Here is a 26549-nt window from a genome sequence, read left to right on the forward strand (position 1 = left end):
TGGACCTTCAATCAATATGATATCCATGTACGACCATGTGATCGGCAAAGGTTTCCAGGGAAGGATAGGTCCCTTTTGGTTAATCTACACAGTCCTTTCAGAGACTGCTTTGTAAGTTATCTGGATACAATGTTGATGTTTTCTCAAATTATTCGAACAGATGTAATGTTCAGAAATTTCCCTTTGTTCTCATGATGACGGGGACTAGTCTGCTTGCATTCGAATAAGCTAAGAATTGTAGAGAAGGCAATCATTATCTTACGAAAGAGAACTCAACAAGGTTTACCTGGGATGTTTGAGCAAATTAAGTTCATTGCTAACAACTACGTGGTCCTGCATAGCGGAAGTTCAATTAGGAGGCAAATTAAGGGGATGTTGAAAGACCCAAGGACATTGATTAACTGGTTAACTTATCACTTAACATGTTTGAATAATGTAAACCCACAGTTACAGAGAACTCAAAATAGTTGTACAGTGCTCTGGCCACTGCAACACTGGAAACCATCAAAAAGCCCAAGGATGAGGTAGGAAATAGCCATGCGGTTGTCCTTGCCTCAGTGTCAGTTCCTTCAGGAAAAGATTAGTTAAAATAAGTAACTGTCAGAATAAGAGCTATGAGGAATCACTCATTAAAATAGGGCTTACATAAGATACCTTATTGGAACAGTGAAAGTAAAATTATATGGCACTTCCATATATACCAGGGGGAGAGGTCAAGGTTGGATTCTCTCTTGTTGGAGGTGGTCATTGCCTGGCACTTGTATGGCAGGAATGTTACATGCTACTCATCAGCCCAAGTCTGAATGTTGTCCAGGTCTTACAGAATATGAGCACAGACAACTCAACCAAAACCATGTGATCGCCCCCATTTGTCCATTTTTCATGTGAGCTCGGCTGTGATGTTCTGCACAGTTGGACAACTGTTGACGTTCTGGCCCTGAAAATTCTTAGAACCTGGTTGTGGCAGTCAGAATTTTCCTCATCAGTGGGAGGGTACCTAATTTACACAAAGCTAGTAGTTTTTAAACAGGCATCTAATATTTAAAATTTAATATTAATGTTTCTCCATGGAATTACTGATGCTCAAATACAGTTAAGAAAATAACTGTGAAATAAGCTTTTTCAGCAATCTAGTTGCCATAATAAGTATACAGCAGCCTATCATGCTGATCAAATGCTATCTACATGGTGTGGGTCATCTTATTCCAAATGTAAACTTCCTTCCATATGGAGATTAGATCATGGAGTTAAACAAACATCAGAATAAGAATTTTGTAAACTCACCAAGCAACCAGTTTATTTAATACTTAATAGGCTAATGGTATGTACGGTATTTAACAAACTGTAATAGGTGATAATGGCAACAAAAGTTAACAGCATTCACATTCCTCTTGCCAAAATTTGAAGCTCATTAAAACTGAATACGTCACATTAGAGTTTCTCGTAGCTCTGCTATATCTGCTGGAGTAGTTCTGCAGCAGCCACCTACAATAGATAGATATTTTTTAAAAGTACAAAATTAGAAGGGTCAATTCTTCAGTGATATTAATAGAACTCAGATGTCAGAATCCATGCTTCAGCAAACATCCAGCTTAACAACTATATAACTATTAGTCAAAGATAAAAACGCTAGATGTTACAAAATAAAATATTTAAGTTTAGGATCATGATTTAAGGGTCAAACAGTGTTTGAAATGTAGATAGTGAAAATAACAGCACTTAAGATTACAGCAAAGAATTCCTGTTTAAAAACTTTCTGCTGCTAGAGATGGGGAATACCTACTACAGTTCATCCATTGTTTTGACTATGTTACAGGTGCTATAAATGGCATCAGTATCCCTAAGTTCGGGAAGTAAAAATTAATCAGGGTGCCCACTCCTTGCTCTCCATTGACTCCTGCTGAAAAGTAACAAATGTGAACAATCTCAGATATGGCTGTGATGCATATTATAGCCTGATAGTCTGGCACTCATTTAGGCTGAAATATAATAACGAATGAGGAATTTGAGTGAAATGGGACAATGAAACTCCACATCATCAACTCAGATACTTTCAGCAGAGGAAGATTGGCTTTGGCATTCCAAAGCATTTCAACAGTTAATTACTTTTGAACTGCAGACCTTGTTATTTAGGCAGCTAATTTGCACACACAAAAGTGAAAACTAGTAGTAAATGTTTTTATTGGTTTTGGTTGAAGGAGAAATGTTGGCAAGACATGAGAACTGCTCTTCAAATACTGCCATATGATCTTTTAAATCATCAAAAGAGACAGAAAGGGCCATTATTTAGAACTTAATTTCAAAGATGATATATTCAACAATGCTATTAATCCTCACTACTGTACTGAAATGCCAATGTAGTATATCTGCTAAAGTCTTAAGGTATAATTTGAAGCCACAGATTTCCAGTCCAGATACAGAATACCACTAATAAAGCTAAAGTGAACTTTAAAGGGGGAAAAGGACAGAAGGAAAAAGGAACCTGTTTGTGGACCAAATTTAAGATTTCTTGCAACCTGATTGCAAAATCAAAGCCAGTCAGCAGTGAAGTAATTGTGCTCAATGATCACTACACCGCTAGCTGACCATAGAATATTTGTGGGCTTTTGAGTGGATCTTTTCTGTCATCAGACAGCTTTTCCAGCAAGACGCCCAGTGTTGGATCACCCATGATCAATGGCTTGTGTGAGCAGGGCAAGAAGTAACGAAGTGCTTCAGCCAATCTAATTGAAGAATCCTCACTGAGACATGAAGAGTCTAAACCTGGAAGTAAAGTTGTTAGCCTCATTATCATTCTCAAAGCAAAATCTGAGGCATTAATTCTCAAGGGCAATTAGGGATGGACAATAAATGCTGGCCTACCCACATCCATGAACGAATGAAAAAAATCTATGTGGTGAGTCATGCATTTACTGAAAAAAGCAATTGTTTTTGTGCAAAATATATCTAGTAGTTTAAAACAAAATATCATAGGTAAAAGCAAGAGTAAGTTTTCATACTTTTATTGAATAAACAACATAAATAGAGCTATGTCCAGATTATTAATAATGGTCCATGTATAGTATGCAAGAAAGGAACAGGAGCATCCAGTGATCACCATATCATTGGAACTGAAACGATCACGGAAGACTGTGACACAAAAATGCTGGTCTGAAAAAGAGCAGCCTTTGAGGAATTGTGAAACTAGATTAGGAAAAAAGGTTAATTAGAATGGTTAATGGCTGCGAGATCACAAAAGTGGACGTTATTTGAGGAAATGTCAGGTTTATTTTCAGGAAATTTATTCTAGAAAATTAAAACCATTCAAAAGATTAAGAAAAGGCTAATGTGAATCAAGAAAGAGATTTATTAAGCATATTTGTCTTTATTCCAGAACTGGAAGAAAATATACCCAAGATAACTACAAGTTTCCAGGATAGCAGTTGAGAAGCAAATAATGATAAAGTATAGCTATAAAATAGATAAAGGACTTGATCCACACCAAAATGTGATAGGAAAATTTACAGAGCTATGTGATATTTTCTAAATTCTGCAAGATTCCCAAGGAATGAAAAATAGGTCAAATAATTTAAAAGTGTCGAGACATCCTAGAACGTACCATACAGTAAGACATTGGTTGAAATGATTTTAATAGATAAAGTGCAGAAAACATTGAAAATCATTACTTTTTCCATAGGCTTCCATAAGCAAGGATTCCAGAAAGGTAGTCAAGTGTATCTAAGCTGCTGGAGCTTTTTAAATAGATCAGTGACCTGTTGCACAAGGCAAGTATAATTAATGATCTGTACTTAGATTTTCAAAAGGCCTTTGACATGGTTCAAAAATCACAGAATATGGTGTTGGGTAGAAAAATAGTTTTGAAACAGGAAACAAATCGTTGTAAAATATGGGGACTTTAGAGATCCAAAAGAAGACACGAGCAGGATATCTTAGAGGTTGATCTTGTGCTGACTCATTAATTATATGCTAGTGATCTCCCAAGGAGCTGCTCAGTCTGAGAATATAATATTTTGTAACAGTTGCGCCATGTAATATACAATGCTCTGTTATGAGGCCTCTGACTAATGGTGAATATGTTTTTAAAATTATTTTGGGATTTCTGGATTGAATTGTATAATTTTTCAGTTTTCTATTCCACTGTAAATCAATGATCTTGATCACAATAGATTGATTTAATTTATTTTAATCATATCTGTTTGAAGGTGAAGGATCAGTAGGACTATGTAGGGAAGATGTATCAAATTGCAGGAAAGATGTTAGATGTGTAGCAGTATTGGCAAGCAGTTGGAGAGGGATTAGTAGAATTTGGTAACATTGGGATGGTCTGGGTTTAGATTCCACTGTACAGCTTGTCAGAATTAGAATAGAAGTATGGGTGTTGAAATACTCAGTGAGGGATGCTAAGGTTTTGGCAGAATTGTTGATTTCTCTTAGGTTTGGTAGAAGTGAGAGGAGGGGGGGGTCACTGAATAGACAAGCATTGAAGGAGAGTGTCGCATGTGGACAAAATGGGAGGGAGTTCCTGGTATCTGGGGTTAGTCGGAAATATGAGAGTTTGCAAATATTAGGGGAGTCTCTTTGTCTGCAAGAGCTCTGAAAAGGGGGGTGTGAGTCTGTATATGTGAGAGAACACTTGGGAGGATGTTTCCAGGTATGGGCATAATGAATTCAAGGGTTTGTGAGCATTGAAAGAGTTGAGATTTAGGAGTACTTGGGAGGAACAAAATCTGTAGATGCAGGGGTAGGGTATGCACAAGTCATAGTGCTTGGTAGTTTGGCTGGGGGTCTCCTGATTTGAGATCAGTGGAGGGATGTCCAAGGTACACTAGGATAGACTATTCTTCCAGAAGGATCCAAACAGACAATTTCAAATATATAGTCTTTGTGGTTGGTTTATTTATACATTTAATGCCCTTTTTTTGGAACGGCATTGGAATAATTCTAATAGCTTAAAAATAACTAACACTCTAGGCTTTCTGTTTGCTATTCTGTGTTCGTGCTTAATTACCGCATGGTGAACTTTTAGTCCATATTGGAGATTGTGCTACAAAAGGGAAGGGGAAAACATTGCACATATTATCAGTTCTTAAGCCCCTCTGCCACTCCACCTCTTCTTTTTTCAGACCCAGTTTAAAATCCACTTTTTTGACCAAGATTTTAGTCACTCTACCTAATATTTCCTTATTTGGCTGGATGTCTATGTTTGTCTTACACTCCTGTGAAGCACTTGGGGCTTTTTTCTATGTTAAAGATGTATAAATGCATTTGTTCTTGTTGTTAAAGGGCTAGAGTCAACATTTAAAGACATGTAGTTACTTAACATATGGGGTTAGAAATTGTTTGTCTGCATATTTTTAGTATATTTTAAGCCTTTCCAAACGTTATATGCTCAAAGCAGTAACTAGCAAAAAAAGGGAAGAAAAACAGAAGAAACAGAAATGGAATAAAAATACATACCCAACCTTTTAAACGTACAGATTGTCTATACAGTAGAAAAGTTATCTCATGTCAATGCACTGTTGTCTTTAGTTTAAGTTAAAGGCTTGAGATATTTATGAAGAGATGCAGCTGACTGTAATCAGCATATGTATGAAAATTCACCTTGTGCCTGCAGATGACTGTTATAGAGCAGCAGCAGCTAGATAAAAAAATGTGGGAATTAAACCATGCAAGGACAGTCCTACAGAACTGGATTAATTTCCTTTCCTGCAAAAATAAGCAAAGCTTTTAATAGCTCTCCAACTCTCAATCCCCCTCTCATTAGATACCAATTCATCTCCCTTTTAAAAGTGTCAGTTGATCTTGAATTTAAAAATCTTCTCTGGGAATTTGATAAATGTTTTGCGTCTTTACTAATCTTAATTAATTTGTTTTTATTACTGTCTCCTTGATCATAGCCATACAACTTAAATTTCTGAAAACTTACCAATCCATTTAGCCCCAAGTTCTTTCCATTCCAATGCAAATTTTGCAAGTTGATTATTGACTGGCCTGTTTTCCCAGCTGGGAGAATAAGGTATCGGAAACACAACATTAAACAATATATAGCTTAGGCATTATATAGCATACAGAGAAAGCTGTAGAAAGTGACTTTCTATGTGCGTATCATAGTACACTGTTTTTCCAAACTATTGGCCACTGTCTCCCAAATATAGAGAAAGTTGCATGAAAATAATCCATAAATGCATTTTGTAAAACAGAATCAATATCTTAATCATAAATTTAAATGAGGTCAAAAGCAATTAGTGTCATGTAGAAGTGAATCCCAGTGAAGTCTTTCTTTCTATTTCATCCCTGATTAATTATTATAAAATCTTTTCATCGGTTTGTTATTTCACTGCCTCATCATCTTACTGATTTTATTGAGGTTATTTGCAGTGGTATAGTGTCTCTTCCCTTCCTATCAATTATAAGTAAAGCATGGAATTAAGGATTCCTGACCCCAATTTTCAACCCCCTCCTATAGGGCAGCAATTTATCTGGAACAATGTTTCAAATGAACATTTACAGCAATTCAGCCTAATGTGTTTTTGCCAACTCTTTGTTCGAGCAATCCAAAACTAATCCCACTGACCTATTCTTTCCTGTACCTTTCTCTTTATCCAGTCTTGAATTAAAAGATGCATCAACCATTGTCTATGACAAAGCATTTCATGCTTTCCACATGAAGAAATTTCTCCTGAGCTCTTTTCTTGCTCATGATGAAAAATTTAAATTGATGGACCCCTTGTCACTGATTTGCAAACTAGAAGAAATAGTCTTTTCCTATTCACTATCAAACCTTTCATAATTCTAAAGCTTCTATTAAATCTCTGCTTTTTCTACTGTAGTGGAAATAGTCTCAGTATCTAAAGTCTCTTCTCATTACTGTAGATTCTAACACAGGCATTATTTTGGTGAATCTATACTTATAGGACTTTAATTACTATCTAAAGAGTTTCCAAAACAGCACACAGTATCATTAACTTGCCTAACCAATGTTTTGTACACATTTAGCATAACTTTTTATTTTCTGCGTCCTATTTGTAAAACCCAAAATGCTGTTGGCCTTTTTTTTTTAGGTTTAACTTAATTACAAATTTGGGTCTGCTGCAGGTAGTTATTCCTGTTCAGTGGCGTAAGTTACTCCTTTAAGTGATCTGGTTGCCTGCGTCTTGCAAAAATTGGCTTTCACTGTTCTACACCTACTAGGGGCAGCAACTTCTATGTTCTGGACTGGATCTCTGAGGCAAGTTTTCCAAAGGTGGACTGAGGGAACACTAGACAAAGCATTAGCTGGTTTATTTGTAAGCTGCTTTATTTCACAATGGATAAAATATAAAAGCGTCTAGTACAAAAAAAGTCAGAATAGTTCAAGTTCTGTTTGCACATATTAATGACCCAAGAATGATCACATCTACCCACCTTTGTTTTGCCATTGATCCACTCAGCTGGAATTCTCAATCTTTCATGGATAATCACATTTGCAGCTGAGCATCAATTCCATAACACTGATAAATTTTAATCTTTGCAATGTTTGGGTTACTACTATTGGAAGACCAAAGGGTTGGAATCTGCCTTTGAGCCAATCAAACCAAAAGTCTAGCGTAAAGCTAAAAAGTTTGAAAAACTATCAATTAATATTTCTCACTGATGTAAATAAACAGGACTAACCCATTCAAAGAGACATAGAGGGATTAGAAGTCATGCTGGATTTAAAAATAGAGACATTATTTGTACAAAATGGTTCTACAATTATTGGTTTAAGAGACGCACCGTGTATTAGGATTCCATCTTTCCCCACTGTTGGGATATACAATCCATCCTCTTTCTGGTCCTCTATTTTTGTTGCTAGTATTAAGGAGTGGACTAACTATATCAGGGGGGCAGCAGTTTAATCCTACAGCTACCAGCTGATCAGATTTAATTGCAAATTTCAGTGTGTCATCAAACTTCTCTCCATGGGAAATACATTGCTCATCCTGCAACATAGTTTGAAATAAAGATTAGAAAATTCAAGTAAAAATTGCACTCTAGAGCTGTTAAGATCCATAGAGAGTTCTGGTAGTTCTAATAGTAAAATTGCAAACTCCACATGAATTAATAAGAGATTAAAGGAGGCATTTTAACTACTGCCATTTGATAGTCAGTTGATAATTGCCATTCGAATAGGTGTCACAGCCCACCATCTCCAGGCTGGTTGGCTGGTGTGGAGGTAAATCCAATTCGGTCAGCAGAAAGGCTGGGGAGAAGGGCCTGCAATTGTGCAAGGTGGCACCCGAGGCAGTTTCCACCCACATAATTCTTGTGGAGCCCAAAAGAGTGCTCAGTTCCTCCTGACCCCACAAAAATCCATAAGTCATGGAAAGACTTATCTTTCCATGTTTCCTTCTCTTGCCAACCAATTTTACTGAGCTAAACATCAACAGTGCTGGCTCTGCATAGTAGGCTATTAAAATTGCATCAGAGTCCTATGTACATCATATATTTGCATTGATTCATGAGGCTGCCAGGAGACCTAGGGAATATGGGGTTAGATTTACCCTTACCCGCCAGCAGCTATGTAGGCAGGCAGGCTCATAAAATCCAGCGGGTGGCCTTCCCACGTGCTCCTGACCTGTTACAGTAGAGGCGTCAGGCAGCCCACCACCTTGGGTCTTTTGAGGCCCTCAGGTAGCCACTTAGGGCCTCATCCTACCCTCGCTACTATTTTACCAACGACAGGGGCAGCCCGTGCCATGTGGGAAGCCAGGCAGCTTTAGCTATGTGGACGGATGTCGCCCAAGTTTGGTGGTGGAGGGTAACCTCCTGCGAGAGTCCCCATCAGAGGAACCCCCCCCAACCCAAGATCAGACTCACCCCTTAACCCTCCCACCATATCTCTCAAACCAGCTCCCCACCCCCAACCCCTCACTCCCCTTCGCTGGGGCCTGCCAGCCTGACCTTTGTGAAATCTCTCCCACACAACTCCCCGCCCCGCACCCCAAACCTACCTTTGTGTCCGGCTCCAGTAACAATCTCCTTTGGGGACTGGCAGCTGTCTGACGCAGGACAGACAGCTGACTGTTAAATGACAGTAGAGCAGCTATTTTTCCCTTGCACAGGCTCCTCACCAACTTTTTAATCGGGGGATGGTGTTCACACCGCCTCATAAAATTCAGCCCATGGTAATGAAGTGAGAACAAGGTGGTAAGTTGTGCAACCCGCTAGGCGGGGCCTTAATTGGCCCGCCCACTTAAAATGGCGGCAGGGCCCATTTCAGCGGCGGCGATCGGCTGCCCGCCCGCCCATCAAGGGCAAAATTGAGGTAAATCACCTCAATTTCCCATTTCTGCCAGGTGGAGGAAGTTAAACATTCCCTTCAAATCTCATTAGATGAGTTCTTATTTTCATATAAGGTTTACAATTCTTCGCCAGGTTTTCAGAGGGAACGTTGTAAAGCAGTGGAGTGCTTCACTATTGGAGAGAATTGTTCAAAAGAAGCCCATTTTGTATTGACCACTTTCAGCGAGTCTGATATAGCCACAGGAAAGTCCATAGTCTCACCTGTTCTATTCTTTCAGGTATAAGAGATGCAGCATTACAACATAAACTTTTCACTTTACTGTTTAAAATAAGCTTTGTTAAATAATGTCCTAATAGCATTTAGTACTCCAAGAAAATTCATATTCAGGAAAAGCATTAAACAATTTATTATTCCAGGGAACATTTTTATAATTACAAACATCACAAAGGAAGATAAAGAAAGCCATTCAGCTCATCTAGCTTATTCTTTGCTTGTGCTTTCGTCCCTCCCTAACAAGCATGCATTTGCGTCTTGAATGATCAGGTTTTTTGCCTAACCGCTGAACTGCAGGCCATTACAGGTATCACTCTTTATGTGAAGAAATACATTGTAAAATCAATCCTAAACTTCACTTCTATCAGTTTGTATCTACGTCTTCTTGACCTACAGTCATAGTTTAACTTGAAGCAGTTCACAAGATTAACTTTTCTAATCCATTTAGTTTTTTATGCGACTCTAGGGGCAGAATTTTTCCGTCGGTAAGCTGGGGATGGGGCTCACTCGCCGCGCAAAAATGACACAGGATGACGTCAGGAGGAACCCCCAACGTCATCCCGCCCCATTTAAATATTCAGGAAGGCAGACGGACAGCGCGATCAGCTGTCCACCCGCCAACCTGTCAATGGCCAATTGAGGCCATTGACAGGATCATTAAGCCAATTAAAGGCCCTGCCCATCCAACCTTAAGGCTGTCGGGCAGGCCAGGAGCCCCGGTGGGCTTCTGAGAAAACATGAAACGTCATCCACTGGTGGGATGAGGTTTCATGTCTGTTTTTAAAAAGTTTAATAAAGTTTATGTGATATTTATTATGTCCCATCTTGTTTGGCATTGTCACATGAGGGGAACATGTTAATAATTTTTTTATTATGCTATTTTTGAAGTTTGAAACACTGTCAGTGATCTCCCTGAAACAGCACTTAGTCTCAGGGAGATGTGCGCTCTTTCGTGTGCATGCGCTAAAGAGCACACTCTGACAGTTGGGGAATCCCTCCCCCACCCTGCACAGGAAGCGCATAGCGGGCCTTAAATGGCTCGCCCACTTAAAATGGCGGCGGGGCCCGCTTCGGCGGCGGCGATCGCCTGCCCGCCTGCTGCCGTGCCAGTGGGGCCCACCTGCCCATCAAGGGCAAAATTCTGCCCTAGATCTCCTCTCATAATGCTCCTTTCACATTTAAAGAATGCAAGATCCCAAATTCCAGGGGTTCATTCTGCTATCACAAGTATGTCAGAACAGAAATCACATCCATTCTAGCCCCAAGCTGGAAAACCTGTCATCTGTATAACCAGGGCTGGTGTTTCAGTGGTGCTTATGCAGAAGGTTGAGCTAAATATTTAGCTCTCCATTTGCTCTGGCCAAGGTGTTCCCAGGCCATTCATTGATGAACATGTGCTACGGTGAGGCTTACTGAGGTCGTAACGGGCAGGAAAAGAGAGAAAGCCTGGAACCCACCTACCCAGATATGCCACGTTGGAGAGCAGATAGAATATTTTTCTATAGCCTATGGCCAAACTCATATGGCAGAACCCCAACAGAATCATGTTCTGGCTCAAATTTCTGAGTCCCGCTTCCCTGGAAAAAAATCAAGCTATCCATCCTTTCCAGCCCCAGGAATTTCAGATCCCAAAACCTTTCCTCAGAATCACTACAGCATGTAAACCTCAGAATTGTAATGCTACTGATTTGGCAATAGAGCTTAGAATTCATTTTGTTAGTTCTGCAATGACCAGAAATGGCTGGCATTCAGTCTACCAGGACTCCCAGATTCCTTCCAGCTTCTTCCCATCTGGTTTGACATAATTCATGAACTCAACCAGATTCCATTGCTAAAGCTTTTACAGTATTTTAGAAATCAATAAAAAAGCTAACTTTCATTAATAATTCAAGTCTATGTCTAAGTACCTTGACGGAAAATGACAGCCAGGCTTTAGCGTTAGGAAATTCTCTAAGAAGTTCCACCAAAGCTTCTCCTTCTTTCTGACTGGGAATTGTTTCCATTGCAATGAGATCCACTCCTGCAGTTACCAAATACTGCATCTGAGGTCGATGCCAAGCCTTTAATTCCTGCAACAACCGCAAAAGGATAATGCAGCATTTCAAAATAATTTCATAAATAAAATATTTGAATACTGAGCATCTGAAGTTTCAAAATTATGCTATAATTTTAACTTTTTCAGTACTGAATTTTCCTCTGAGAAAATCATTTTGTATTACAACATCATACAAATTGTCTCTATATTTCCAATGAAGTATGTTACGATGCAGCAGGTGTTATTTGCCAGGCAGACCAAATCCACAAGGGAAACTTGGCCATGCTATCACAATGATTTTGCAATTTGTATTTATTACGAGAAGGTTTGGGCACTGAATTCAGAAGTAATGAGTCTACTAACAGCTTTAGAGATTTTAAAAATTAAATTAGAGCACTTATTAACAAAGGAAAAGAATAAAACACATACACAAGATTACTGTTACACAGCTACTTAATATTATAACAAGTCCCAAAATTCCTAATTAACTAGACTCCCAACCACACAACCCTTTTAAGGCAATGGTCCAAAATAGATTTTAAATTTATAGAGACAATCCAGCAAGGTTACCACAAGCACCCACTCGACAGTGGAATTCCAAAGGCTTTTCATACAATTTTGGTTACTGGAACAGCAGACTTCTGCAAAGTGTCTAGAGGCTTTTCCCCAAGTCTGTTTCTCATGGTGTACCTTTCAGATCTCACATTGCCACACAAATCCTTCCATCCTTCTTTAAATATATTTCTTCCTCTTTAATTTACAAATTCCATTGTTCCCCCATGTCTTTGGAATTTACTTTTCCCATAATATAAAAATCTATTATGTTCTCCTTATGGTCAGCACTTTTGGGAAAAATCAACGTAATAACTTTACGATAAAAGCAAGATACTGAGGATGCTGGAAATCTGAAACAAAAACAAAAATTGCTGGAAAAACACAGCAGGTCTGACAGCATCTGTGGAGAGAAAGAATTAATGTTTCGAGTCCAGATGACTCTTCTTCAGAACTAAAGAGAAGTAGAAATGTGGTGAAATATATACTGTATTAGGGGGGATGGACCTAATATCCAGCTTCATCTGTCCCACCCCCCTTATACAGTATATATTTCACCACATTTCTACTTCTCCGGAGCCAACTGGACATATGTCTATTCTTGAGATGGTGTCAAGCACCAACCGCCTAGTGTGGGCAGGAATCTCAGGTTTCCTTTCCAGATGCAATTTCCCAAGTTGTTATGTGGGAATTGAACTCACAACATTTAGTCCAGTACTATAACCATTACAATTGTCTCTTCAGCAGAGGTTTAACACCTAAACCTGAATATGTATATCAGCAAATAATATTCTGTAAAGATACTGGCAATTGGACAAGACAAAATTGCTACATTATAAGTCACTCATCTCATCATATACAATTTGATCCATACCTCTTTAGTCATCCATTCGACATAGTTTCCTGAATATTCAGAACCATCATGCAGAAAAGCTCCATAAGGCCCCATGGAACCTGCAATGAGGGGCTTTCCCCTTTCTCAAAATCGCAAAATATTTTAATCAGGTTATTGGTAACTTCATAGGAACATAAAATAAATTACATTACATAAAAAACTTGTAGAAAGTGGCTACTTCAAAGGCCAGCAAATCTATCTAATGAGCAGCTTAGCTATATTGATAAGTATGTTCTTGGGTTCAGTCCCCCACTGTAAGATGTTAGTTCCATCACAGCCAGTATAATGGCTCGGGTACCACATTTAAGCATCCTGAGGAAGCAGCCTGCATCCTCACTCCTGATTATTACAATGTGACCCATCCTAGAAGTGTTCATGTGGGTGTTGAGCTAGGACAAGATCACGCTTGACTGTGATGCTCCTTATAATCAAATAACCTGCTCACAGTCACTGTTAAGGCTCTAACATAAATACTTTTCACTTTAGCCAAGTGCTGAAAGAGATGCAAACACCCCTGGAACTATACCTCATGCTTTCAAGAGAGGAGCAGAGAAATTTGGGAAGAAAAAAAACATAGGGAAAAAATTGGAAATGTCTATTAAACATAATATTGAATACATGATTCCACTAAATAACATTGTACTGGGGATCAGGACAGGGTAGATGTATTGAGTTTTGATGCCATTAAGACCACCCAAATAGAAACCCACAGGCATAAATTCAAACATTGCACTAGAGTCCCACAAGCCTTTTAAAGTTCTATGGGCACTGGTTTCCTTCTTTCAGCTGATCCAAGTCAGTTCAAAGAGAGTTATTAAATTGTACTGTACAATCTTTCATGAATAAAAAATAGTTTTCAGTTGCAACTCAAGGGTATTTTCAACATCATTTCAGCTTAATTGATCTTTGCTCATTTTTAAGGGTCTACTGATGTAGGGAAGTGGGGAAGGCATTAAAGAGTTATTAAATCTAATGCGCAAGTAGCTTAATACCATTAGCAACATATCACAGAATCACAGTGCAGAAGAGGCCCTTCGGCCCATCAAGTCTGCAATGACACGTGAGAAACACCTGATCTACCTACCTAATCCCATTTACCAGCCCTTGGCCCATAGCCTTGAATGTTATGACGTGCCAAGTGCTCATCCAGGTGCTTTTTAAAGGATGTGAGGTCTCCACCACCCTCCCAGGCAGTGCATTCCAGACCGTCACCACCCTCTGGGTAAAAAAGTTTTTCCTCACATCCCCCCTAAACCTTGAACTTATACTCCCTTGTGATTGACCCTTCAACTAAGGGGAACAGCTGCTCCCTATCCAGCCTGTCCATGCCCCTCATAATCTTGTACACCTCGATCAGGTTGCCCCTCAGTCTTCTCTGCTCCAACGAAAACAACCCAAGTCTATCCAACCTCTCTTCATAACTTAAATGTTTCATCCCAGACAACATCCTAGTGAACCTCCCCTGCATCCCCTCCAGTGCAATCACATCCTTCCTATAATGTGGCGACCAGAATTGCACACAATACTCCAGCTGTGGCCTCACCAAGGTTCTATACAACTCCAACATGACCTCCCTACTTTTGTAATCTATGCCTCGATTGATAAAGGCAAGTGTCCCATATGCCTTTTTCACCAGCCCACTAACATGCCCCTCCACCTTCAGAGATCTATGGACACACGTGCCAAGGTCCCTTTGTTCCTCAGAACTTCCCAGTGCCATGCCATTCATTGAGTACTTCCTTGTCAAATTACTCCTTCCAAAGTGTATCACCTCACACTTTTCAGGGTTAAATTCCATCTGCCACTTATCTGCCCATTTGACCATCCCATCTATATCTTCCTGTAGCTCAAGACACTCAACCTCACTGTTAACCATCCGGCCAATCTTTGTGTCATCCACAAACTTACTAATCCTACCCCCCACATAGTCATTTATGTCGTTTATATAAATGACAAATAGTAGGGGACTGAGCACAGATCCCTGTGGTATGCCACTGGACACTGGCTTCCAGTCACTAAAGCATCCTTCTGTCATCACCCTCTGTCTCCTACAACTAAGCCAATTTTGATCCACCTTATCAAATTACCATGTATCCCATGTGCCTTTGCCTTCTTTATAAGTCTCCCATGTTGGACCTTGTCAAAGGCTTTGCTGAAATCCATATAAACTACATCAACTGCCCTACCCTCATCTACACACCTAGTCACCTCCTCAAAAAATTCAATCAAATTTTTTAGGCATGACCTCCCTCTGACAAAGCCATGCTGACTATCCCTGATCAAACATTGCTTCTCCAAGTGGAGACAGATTCTCTCCTTCAGAAATTTCTCCAATAGTTTCCCCACCACTGATGTGAGACTTACTGGCCTGTAGTTCCCTGGCTCATCTCTACAAACCTTCCTAAAAAGTGGAACCACATTAGCTGTTCTCCAGTCCTTTGGCACCTCCCCCATGGCCAGAGAGGAATTAAAAATTTGGGTCAGAGCCCTCACGATCTCCTCCCTTGCCTCCCTCAGCAGTCTGGGACACAAATCATCCGGACCTGGAGATCTGTCCACTTTTAAGCCTGCCAACACCTCCAATATCTTGTCACTCCTTATAACATGGCCGTTAATCAAATCAGTTGGTTTTCCTGAGTTCCCTATTCACTGAATTAAGGCGTTCCAATTTCGATCACGGTGTTCCGATTCTTTCCTCACCAAAAACCGGCACAGACTTGGTCCTGAGGTTGCCGGATTTGAGGTACTCCACCTGTATCAGCTGCAGTAAAGAAATTAATACTGGCTCAAATTTCAAACTAAAATTGACAATAGAGCAGTGGGGGAGTTTGCAGCCCCAGAAAGTAATACTTCAAAGCAGCATTTCATACTTAAAAAATATAGGATTAAAATTTTGCTTCTCAATCTGGTTGAAAAAAATACTTGCAAGATTTCAGCATGTACAATATGGGTTGTGCAGTTGGCCTGAAAAGCAAGTCTGAAATGAAAAGCCAACAGTAGCTGCAAAACGTACCTGAACTTCTAGATTCTGAGAGAAACTCATCAACCGCCTCTTTAGCAAGTTGTACTCCTGACTGCAAGAGCAGGGCTGCCTCCTCTGGTTTCAAACTAAGATACTTAACAAATCCTGCCACAGTCGCCTGGTATGTGGCTGTAGTAATTACATCAGCGCCACTACAAAGGTACCTAGAAGTGAAACAATATGTATAAATAGTTTTAATATTGAAATTAGAGAGCTATATTTGACTCAGATTCTATCTGCATTGACAAGTCAGCATTACATAATGGTAGATTTTCCAACTGGAACTATTAGGGGCAAAGAGGATGCTAAAGGGAATGGGTGAGGAAATAGTGGAAACGCTTGCCATAATTTTCTAATCTTCCCTAGATATGGGGAAAGTGCCAGAGAATTGGAGAGTGGCAAATGTGACAATTCAAGAAAGGGTGCAATGACATTCCAGTACAGGTCAGTTAGGTTAACATCAAAAGTGGATAAGGTTTTAGAAACAATAATCAGGGGAAAAAAATCAATATGCACTTGGAAAGGATTGAGTTAATTAAAGAGCATTGATTTGTAAAAGGCAAATCATGCTTGGCGGACCTAACTGAATTTTTTAATGATATAACAGAAAAGGTTGAAAGGAATGTGGTGGATATCGCCTATACGGATTTACAGGAAGCATTTGACAAAGTTCACACAGAAGGCTGGTTAACAAAACTGAGGCACATGGAATAGGAGGGTCAGTATCAGCTTAGACAAAAAAAATTGGCTTAAGGTGAGGAAACAGCAAGTGGTGGTAAATGGTTGTTTTTCAGACTGGAGGATGATAGACAGCGGTGTGCATTTTGTTTTGAGATATATGTAAATGGTGTGAATATTGGAATACAGAGTGAAATTCCAAAATTTTGCCAATGGTACCAAATTTAGTGGTGTGGCAAACAGTGAGGATGATACCGATCAATTGTGACATGACTTGGACCAGCAGAATGGACAGATAAGTGGCTGATGGAACTTAGTACGGAGAACTGTGAGATGATGCATTTTGGCAGAAGAGATAAAAAGAGGCAATATAGACTTAATGGCACAGTTCTAAAGAGTATGCAGGAACAGAAAGACCTGGGGGTTCATGTGTATAGGCCTTTGAAGGTGGCAGGATATATTTATAAAGTAATTAGCAAAGCATATGGGATCTTGGGCTTCATAAATAGAGGTGTTGAGTCAAAAAGCAGGGAAGTTATGCTTAATTTTTATAAAACTCTAGTTAGGCTTCAACTAAAATATTGCGCCTAGCTCTGGTCACCACGTTTTAGGAAGGATGTGAGGGCTTTTGAGAGGGCACAGAGGAGAATTACCAGAATGGGTTCCAGTGATGAGGGATTTTAGCTACAAAGTTATGTTGGAGAAGCAGGATTTGTCTCCCTGGAGCAAAGGAGGTTGAAGGGAAATTTGATAGAGGCATACAAGATTATAACCAGGTTTAGAATGGTAGACAAAGAAAAGCTCTTCCCATTAGCTGACTGTACAATGAGTAGGGGACAAGGATCTAAGTATTTGGGCGAGAGATGCAGGTGGGATGCAAGGAAGAGACTTTTTACGCAGCAAATGACAATGACCTGGAAATCGTTGCCTATGAAAATGGTGGAAGTGGAATCAATGGTTTCAAGAGGAAATTTTGGATGAGCACTTGAGGGAAATCAACTTGCAGGTCTATGGGGATAGAGCAGAGAAATGGGACTAACTGGATTGCTCTACAGGGAGCTAGCATGGATTCAATGGGCTGAGTGGCCTTCTCAAGTGCCATTATGACTCTATTTATAAACAGTTATCAAATAACGATATTCAGTCGGGAAACAGCCAAAATTAAATTATGCTGGAACTCTGCCCTATAGAGTACTGTTGAATATTTCTGAATGGCCTAGGACGTGTCAGCAGGTTAACCAGCACATAAAGGTCAATTAGCAAAAAATGCATTTGACACCATCTCAAATGCTTAGGTTTTACACCCAGCATATTGCTCATTAATCTATTTGCCCACATAAAATGAGCTTCCAAGGCTAATATGCTCTTTATCACTGTGGATTTAAACATCATTACAGTAATATTGGCAGGAATACTGTGATGCCATTTCCTTGGCTTTCTTTTTTCTCCTTTTCTTTCCTCTTTTAGACTTTGTGCCAATTCTTGTGTGTTGCCGCTTTTTATCAACATCCACAATAGTGGCAGGATTGTTCGTCCAATAGAAAATCATTGTTTGCTTGTGCTTTTTGGATGAAAAAGAGCATGTCCGACAGAGAGAAGGCAGACAAGTTAGGTTAATCAGGCTGCTTATCCTAATCTGCATGGAAGTTAAAACTCCTCATTAAAATCACTCTGCCTCTAATGCGTGCTTGTCTTAATCTCTGTGTTACTGTATTCTGCCACTTCACAGCTACCACTAGGGGCCTATACACAACTCCAACCACAATATTATCCTTTTTTATTTCTTAATTCTACCCATATCTTGCTGCCTGCTTACCTCTTATACAATCCCTTATCGCAGAAGTAATTTAATCCTTAATCACGAATACTACTATTCCCTTCTACCAGATTCCCTTTCCTCTTTAGAATGTGAGGGACTAAGACCTCACCCTGTATACTTTTTATATAGTACATATACAGGTATGCTCATTGCTATCTCTAAAAAAATTCAAACTGGACAAGGACCTAAAATGGCTGAATCTATGTCTGTCTGTGACCCCGAACAGAAGAAGCTGCCTGGCAGTATTGGGGAAACTCGCACATTGTTATCCCTGAATACCCACTAACGACTCCCTGTGGGCTGCACAGAACAAGTTCAAAGAGAGCTATACAAAGGCCATCTGCATTTCATAACCCAGATTGGCTAACAGGAATCTGCTCATCTGCAAAGACAAAGGGCCCTGCAACATTCCTTTCAATTCTTAATGGCTGAGACATTTAACAATCTTGGGGACCCAGACAAGAGATACACATCCTTTGCCAAAGACAGTGTGGAGTGTTAGGAGTCATGTGACATGGGCCTCTAGCTTGTGGAACCAGTAATATTGCTTTGCTGAACTGAAAAGTCTGTCTGCCTTGTTAATCATCTCACTAGCAGCCTCACAGACAAGGAGCTCTGGCCCAGGTTGGACACCTAGCCTCATCTACACTGGTCCTGCTGCAAATTCCGCATCATCGCCTACAAGCCTGATTCATTTCTGCATGCCTATCTCATCCCGTAAAGGCAACACCACCACTGCTTTTAAGCCAGTTCAAGATGTTCCTTGCTCTGACACCAGTTAGCAACATACCATGTGGCACTCTCGTTTCCAAAAGATGCTGTCAGTCCCCCTAATTATTGATTCCCCTACAATGACCATCTTAAGCTCCCCATCCTCCTTCCTTTGGACAGCATCCTGCTCCAAGTTGCCATGGTCAGCATTCTGCCTGTCCTTCTGACTGTCTTCATCCTTTTCCTCACAGATTGTACATCATACCTGTTGGATCGGATCAGCTTCCATGGGTCCTCATTCTCTATTGCTTAGGTATTAATTTCTATCTCAATGAGCCTAGAAGCTAGAAGCAAATTTGGGATGTATCTCGTCCATTTTAAAGCTGAAAACTTGGATACATCGAGCCAAACAGCCTAATCTATAGTCGAATCAAGTTGATCAATTAATGCAATGCTTCCTGAACTCTACCCTGTTCAGGATCCCAGCCCATTTGCACATTACTCGGCACTTCACCTTAATTTGATTAATTTTAGGACAAATTAAAGTGAGTTAGACATAGAGTAAAAGGCCACTGTGCTCTTCTCCAAATTTATGACAACCCCAACCTCTGAAGATCACTGCCTATCACACGAGTGAGTCATTTTTCCATCTCACACACTATGTGTAGTCTCTCTGAGTCAGACTGCCAATTTTGTACCAATGTTGAACTTGGGACAGTTTTTACTGTGGGTCCAAGTCCACTAAGACCTGAATTAAAAGGATCAATAATCACTTCAGGCAACAGACAGAAACCTTTTATTCTATCAGGCCTTGAATATGCACATTGTTACAATCCCTGTGGGGAAACCATAAACCAGAATATCCAAATTTACTGAATGACCCCAAATGAAGAAATTATCAACAAGATTCCACTTTTTGTAGCTTTTACTTTAACACAAATCAGAACCAACATACAAAAATTAAAATTAAACAAGAATTAACCAGCAAATGATAATTCAAATAAAAAGGCAAATTTCTCTGTAAATAATCAGTACAACAAAGATATGTCTTACACAGCCATAAGTACCCGCAACACTCCCTGCACAAATGTGGCACTACGTATCCACAGTTCCACAATATGCTGTTCTTTATTCATGCTGCGTAGGTCAGGAGTCCTGTACAACAACAGCTTTCATCTCCAAGTTTGATGGGTACGATTATCATCAGCAAGGCACACTTTGTGAACTTCTAGGAACCTTCTCTCCATTGGGTCAAGACAGTCCTGATGGTGTAGCTTTCCTTTTCAATCAACCAACCAATAACACCCCGATTCACAGTCTGGCCACTCCTGATACAAACTCAGTTTTTTCACATGCCTGAGCTATACGCACCACGTTTTATGATTTAGTCCCTTTTAGCTCGCTCCTACATCACTTCCCCAAGAGCTTCTGAGATTCTAGTTTTCTTCTTACTGCCAAACAAAAAACAAGCCTACTTGTAGAGAGCTTTGCTGGCTCTGCTCACATGAATTCAGTGTTTCTCTTTCTGCCTCCGCATTCTCTTTGTGTTTGCTGATCATCTTCTGCCTACAGCTCTCTTTTGTCCCTGGCCACACAACTTTGTATGTTGACTTCCTTCCTGTTGGTCAAGAGTCACCAGGTCACATGGACCAGTATTTCTTATTATCCAATAAAATTACAATTGATCCCTTTACAATTGATGCAAACTCTTAAAAATCCTTTTCAAGCATTCTTAAAAACAATTCCCTTACTATATTGCTTCTGGTCAAAGGTTGTCACAATGTGTGCATGAAAGAAAAGAATGGGGGTAAGTGATGCTACTTTTCTAACATAAATGGTGCAAGTGGAGATTAAATTAATGAGCATACTGAGTGGCGACAAACCTGTTCATTAGGCAAGCACCTCAAGCACTTATAACAAATATCTCTATAAAGTATAAAGGGTATGCAGGCATCTGATAACAGGTCCTTCTCAATTCCACGTTAATATCAATGGAAATAGGGCTACTTACCACTAAATTGAGCTGTATATTTAACATTGAACTACAGACAAATTATTCAAAACAGTACAGCAAAAATCTACTTCTAATTACCTTGCGTGCACATTTTTGATTGCCTGTGGATTAGTTTGCAATACTCTGGCACTCCACAATGGATCTTCCTATTACAGATGAAAGCATTCATTATTAAAGTGCAATTTGATCTACAGTCACTGTGCTTTTATTTCAAGTCAAACCAATAAAATTCAACCCTCCCCCCTACCAACCAAGAGGTGTCCAGAAGGCTAGAAAGGAACAGAGGGAAATGTCCTGACTCCAGTAAAACATGCAGAACCTGTTCAGGCTGCAGTCAATGGGGTTCAATGTCAAGGAGGAACTCCAAGAGGTGAAGAGCCAGCAAGCCTCGCTCATTGCCTCGGAGGTCTTTAAGATCATCTTCTGGTCCAGAGTCTGCTCCATGGAGCAGGATGAGACATGCTCACGTTTCTTCCTCCAAAGAGAGCTCTGTGATCAGCAGCCTGAAGGAAGAAGACGGCTCAGTAAAGTCATCGCAGTCCGACATTTTGAAAATCAGCAAATCTTTTTATGCCAGATTGTATGAAACCCACAGACAGCACAGCTTCCCAGTCCTTCCTGTCCTCTATCACGGAGGTCTTGGACGACAGTACACGGGTGAGTCTGGACAAACTATCTCGTGATGAACCGACTAAGGCCCTTGAATCCTTCGAGAAGATTAAAACTCCTGGAAGTGACGGCTTGCTGGTTGAGTTGTATTTGGCTCTGTGGGATTGGATCAGCCCAGACCTGCAAGATGTATACGAGGCAGGAAGATCTCTGACAGCCTCGCGCTACTCGGGGATACAACTGTATATGTATAGGACAGGGATGTGGACACCTGCCTCATCAGCTTGGACCAGGAGAAGGCCTTCGACAGAGTATCACACACCTACATGGTGGATATGCTCTCCAAAATGGGGTTTGGGGAGGGAATCCGCAATCCTCCATTATTTTCTTTCACACACACATTGTGACAACCTTTGACCAGAAGCAATATAGTCAGGGAATTGTTTTTAAGAATGCTTGAAAAGGAATTTTAAGAGTTTGCATCAATTGTAAAGGGATCAATTGTAATCTTATTGGATAATAAGAAATACTGGTCCATGTGACCTGGTGACTCTTGACCAACAGAAAGGACGTCAACATACAAAGTCATGCGGCCAGGCACAAAGGAGAGCTGTAGGCAAAAGATGATCAGTACGCAGATGCTTCTGGCTGGCAACATGTCAGAATCCATGAGGAAAGGCACCTTCACCCACATCTACAAGTGGAAGGGGGAAAGGGAGGATATTAGAAATTGGCGGCCCATTTCACTGTTGAATGTGGCCTATTAGATTCTGTACAAGGTTATCGTCAATTGGGTCAGGTCTGCTCTAGAGTTGGTGATCCACCCTGACCAGACCTGCGCTGTACCCAACATGAAGATCTCTGAAAGCCTCGTGCTATTCAGGGATATGATTGCCTATGTGTGGGCCAGAGGGGTGGACACCTGCCTCATCAGCCTGGTCCAGGAGAAGGCCTTTGACAAGAGTATCACACATCTACATGGTGGATGTGCTCTCCAAAATGGGGTTTGGGGAGAGATTCTGCAACTGGATCCAACTGCTCTACAGAAACATCAGTAGCACAGTTTCAATCAATGGGTGGGAATCAAAAAGCTTTCCAATTAAATTTGGAGTCAGGCAGGGCTGCCCTCTCTCCCCTGTCCTGTTTGTTTGTTGCATAGAATGCTTTGCTGAGTCCATCAGGAAGGATCTGGGCATCAGAGGAGTGACGATCCAAACAGTGGAAGCCAAAGCCTCCCTGTACATGAACGATGTCACCGTCTTCTGCTTGGATCCACGGCCTGAAAAGAAAACTGGGCATGTGGAAGCGACATTCCCTCTCTATTGCGGATAAGAACCTGTTCATCAGGTGCGAGGTTCTCTTGGTGTTGTTGTATGTAGCATGGGTCTGGCCCATTCCTCACTCCTGCGCTGTGGCGATCACCCAAGCCATCTTTCGCTTTATCTGGAGATTGAAAATGGATCGTGTTCACAGGGATACAATGTACAAACCTCCAGATAAAGGGGGGAAAAACGTGCCCAACATATATTTCACCTCTCTTCTATTTTTACTTAGTTCTGTTGAAGGGTCATTCGGACTCGAAACGTTAACTCTGTTCCTCTCCGCAGACGCTGCCAGACCTGCTGAGTTTTTCCAGGTAATTTTGTTTTTGTTATCGCCCTCATCCTGATGGCCACCTTTGCATGTGGCTGCATCAAGCAGTGCGTAGACCCTCGGTATGCAAAGACCAAGTGTCACTACGTGCTGAAGTTCAACCTGTCCCCGCTGTTGCAAAGGATGGGTCTGACCATGCTGCCGTGGAATGGTCCAAGTAGTTGGATCACCTCTCCCTCATGGAAACATTTATGCAGAGAAACATCTTTGAGCACAAGTCCATCAGGTAGTGGTCAGCATATAACGTCCTAAAGGCCCTGCGGGAAAAGGAGATGGTGGATCCTGTCAGGTGGTTCCCTGAGCACTGTCAAAGTCATTTGGCAGAATGCCTCATCACCAGAACTTTCCAACAAGCACCAAGACATAGCTTGGCTGGTGGTGAGAAAAGCCCTCCCTGTCAGATCCTTCCTACATGCCAGGAGTCTCACCTTCTCTGCACGCTGCCTTCAAGGTGGCTGTGTTGGGGAAGAGACTGTTGTGCACCTCCTTGTGGAATGTGCCTTTGCAAAGAAGGCCTGGAGAGAGATGCAGTGGGTTTTGTCGAAATTTATCCCTCGCAGTTCTGTGTCACAGGACTCTGCTCTACAGGCTGTTCCCAGGGACACACACACTGACAAACATCAACTGCAGCTGGAGGATCATCAATTAGGTGAAAGATGCTCTTTGGTCTGCCTGAAACTTGTTGGTCTTCCAGTGCAAAGAGTTGTCCCCAACCGAGTGTTGCAGACTGGCATATTCCAAGGTCCAGGAATACATGCTGAGGGATGCACTAAAGCTTGGGACAGGCGCCGCAAAGGCACAATGGGGAAATGAATGCCGTAGTGCACCAAGGGCTGGGAATTGTATAGACTTCTTGGGCTATATGACCCACATTGAATGTATGCAGCATATATTACATGTATTATGTATCCCAATTGTATTGAAGCACCTCAGATCTATGTGGGAAACTTGCACTTATTGATTGCACTTTTTGTGAAGACCATTTTGAAATGTTTTGTAATGTTCTTTCAGATATTTTATGAATAAAGTATATTTTTCAAAAAAAAGGAATGATAGAAGGCTCTATAAATACTAGTCAATTTTACACAGGCTGACTGCAAATTTCTGCTTCTTCGTTTTCTAAATCTTTTTGTAGATGCTCATAACCAAGGACAGAATCCAAATTACAGAGGGAGGCGGAGCTGAGAACGCATAATCACCTAGGGGTGGAGTCAAACTTACATCATCAGGTTGTGGGCGGGGTTACGTTTACATAATCAGGTAGGGGGCGTGGTTACGTTTACATAATCAGGTAGTAGGCGGAGTCATATTTACGTAAAGAAGGTGCGCCGGTCCCTCCCACTGAATTATTTCAATCTCTAATCCCATTCCCTACCCTCCCCCATCACCTGCAAATCCAGGCCTGCCGCCTCGAGCTCGGTCGCTAAACCGCCATCAACAATCGTCATCTCGTCTCCGTCACCCATCCTCGAGCACGTCCGTTACTCGATTGACACTTTTCATGGCCAATAGGTGAATGCCCCGCAAAGTCGCGACGAAGCTGACCAATCATTGACACAATCATTGACCTGTCATCAAAAGGTCCGGTGCACCAAAAAATGTGATCCGGTGGCTCCTCCCGTATTGATATTGATTTCTGCTCGGGAGTAATATACCAGTGTCTCGCTAATACTCGGCCCCTTTTTGTGACTCCATTGAAGAGTGTTATTCAGTTCCGCTTCTATTAAAGCGGTATTTTCAGCAGCTAGTGTGGGAAGAAGCGCGTTCCGGGTACGTTCATGAAGCACTAAAGGTAATTCGGCTGGATCTGGTCGGGATGGGGCTTGGAGATACTTACTGAGGGCGAGGATTAGATGTGATCGCTCAGATGCTGTACAATTTAATACGTAAACCTTGATGTGTAATAAAAGCAAAATACTCCGGCTGCTGGAAATCTGAAAAGAAAACAGTAGGTACTGGAAATATTCAGCGGGTCTGGCAGCATCTGTGGTGAGAGAAACGGTTAACGTTTCGAGTGGAATATGGCTCTTCGAATATGGAGAGTAGAAATGTGATGGGTTTTATACCAATGAAAGGAGGGAGAATAAAAGAGGTCTGGTATAGAGGGCAGGAGAGATTAAATAACAAATGTAATAGAACAAAAGTCAGTGCTTTGTAGCTTTATACTACAACAAGCTTTTTCTTGCTCTATAACAACTCTGATTCTTCATCTAAGTGATTAATGTATTGTGAAAAGTACAGATCTCTGGATAACACAATTTGTCACATCCTGCCAAACAAAGTGTGAACTTTTTATCCCTACTATCTCCTCCTCCCAATTGCCAACCCACAATTCCATGTAATTTTTGCTGATATTCAGTGTGGAACATTATCAGATACCTTTTGGAAATCCAGACTCATCAAAACTCTTCTATCCATCGTGATTGTGAACTCCTCAAATAAACATTAATCATACTTGATGTTCCCTCCATAGTTCCATACGAACTTTCTTTGAGCAATTGGGCATTATAATTTGATCAATCACTCTGTCACTGATAGATTCACGTAACTTCCCCATAATCAAGTGACAGTGGGGGGGAACATTTAGGGGGCAGTGGTCATAAGGTTTAGGATGACGGTGGAAAATGACATTGGTTAATCCAGAGCAAGAATAATCAACTGGCAGAGAGCAGACTTCAATGGGGCAAGAATGGAGAAAGGGCCTGATAGAGCCAAAGGTTGGAGGGAAAATCAGTAGCTGAACAATGGGCTACTTTCATAGAGGAGATGGCTTGGGCACAGTCAAGGTATGTTCCCTAAAAAGGGAATGGTGGGACAAACAAATCCAGAGCTCTCTGGATGACAAAAGATGATAGAAATTAAGTTAAAGAAGAAAAAGTGCGCTTACAACAGATGTCAGGTAGCAAGTACAATGAGAATCAAGCAGAATACAGAAGGTTCAGAAGGGATTTGAAAAATAAGAGAAGCAAAAGGGGATATGAAAAAAGACAAGCAGCTAACGTAAAAGTATTCTATAAGCACAT

At 40.8% G+C, this 26549-nt stretch overlaps 2 protein-coding genes across 2 annotated transcripts in view; one reads left to right on the forward strand and one right to left on the reverse strand.

Annotated features, from left to right (window-relative positions):
* Positions 1-26549, forward strand: part of ercc5 (excision repair cross-complementation group 5) — a 143528-nt gene that overhangs the window by 56112 nt on the left and 60867 nt on the right. The window contains exon 11 of the mRNA XM_041198712.1: positions 21842-22121. Within this exon, the coding sequence (XP_041054646.1) occupies positions 21842-22121 (280 nt within the window). The remainder of the gene's footprint in view (positions 1-21841; positions 22122-26549) is intronic.
* Positions 1276-25067, reverse strand: zgc:172121 (uncharacterized protein LOC337599 homolog). The gene is made up of 8 exons (XM_041198649.1): positions 24915-25067; positions 21343-21410; positions 16034-16206; positions 13000-13103; positions 11446-11607; positions 7756-7961; positions 5927-6003; positions 1276-1485 (listed from the first exon to the last, which is right to left on the reverse strand). Exons 1-8 carry the CDS (start codon positions 24990-24992, stop codon positions 1427-1429), a joined length of 927 nt encoding a protein of 308 aa, XP_041054583.1. The 5' UTR covers positions 24993-25067; the 3' UTR covers positions 1276-1426.

Source organism: Carcharodon carcharias, chromosome 11 (assembly GCF_017639515.1).
Source record: "Carcharodon carcharias isolate sCarCar2 chromosome 11, sCarCar2.pri, whole genome shotgun sequence".
NCBI classification, from domain to species: Eukaryota; Metazoa; Chordata; class Chondrichthyes; order Lamniformes; family Lamnidae; genus Carcharodon; species Carcharodon carcharias.

Coding starts and splice junctions, on each gene's coding strand:
- zgc:172121 (XM_041198649.1), bottom strand. CDS start 24,992: ATGGGTGACGGAGACGAGATGACGATTGTTGATGGCGGTTTAGCGACC. Junction 21,411..24,914: donor CGGCAGGCCTGGATTTGCAG/GTGATGGGGGAG, acceptor CATCTGTAATAG/GAAGATCCATTGTGGAGTGC. Junction 6,004..7,755: donor AGATGGAATCCTAATACACG/GTGCGTCTCTTA, acceptor TTATTCTCCCAG/CTGGGAAAACAGGCCAGTCA.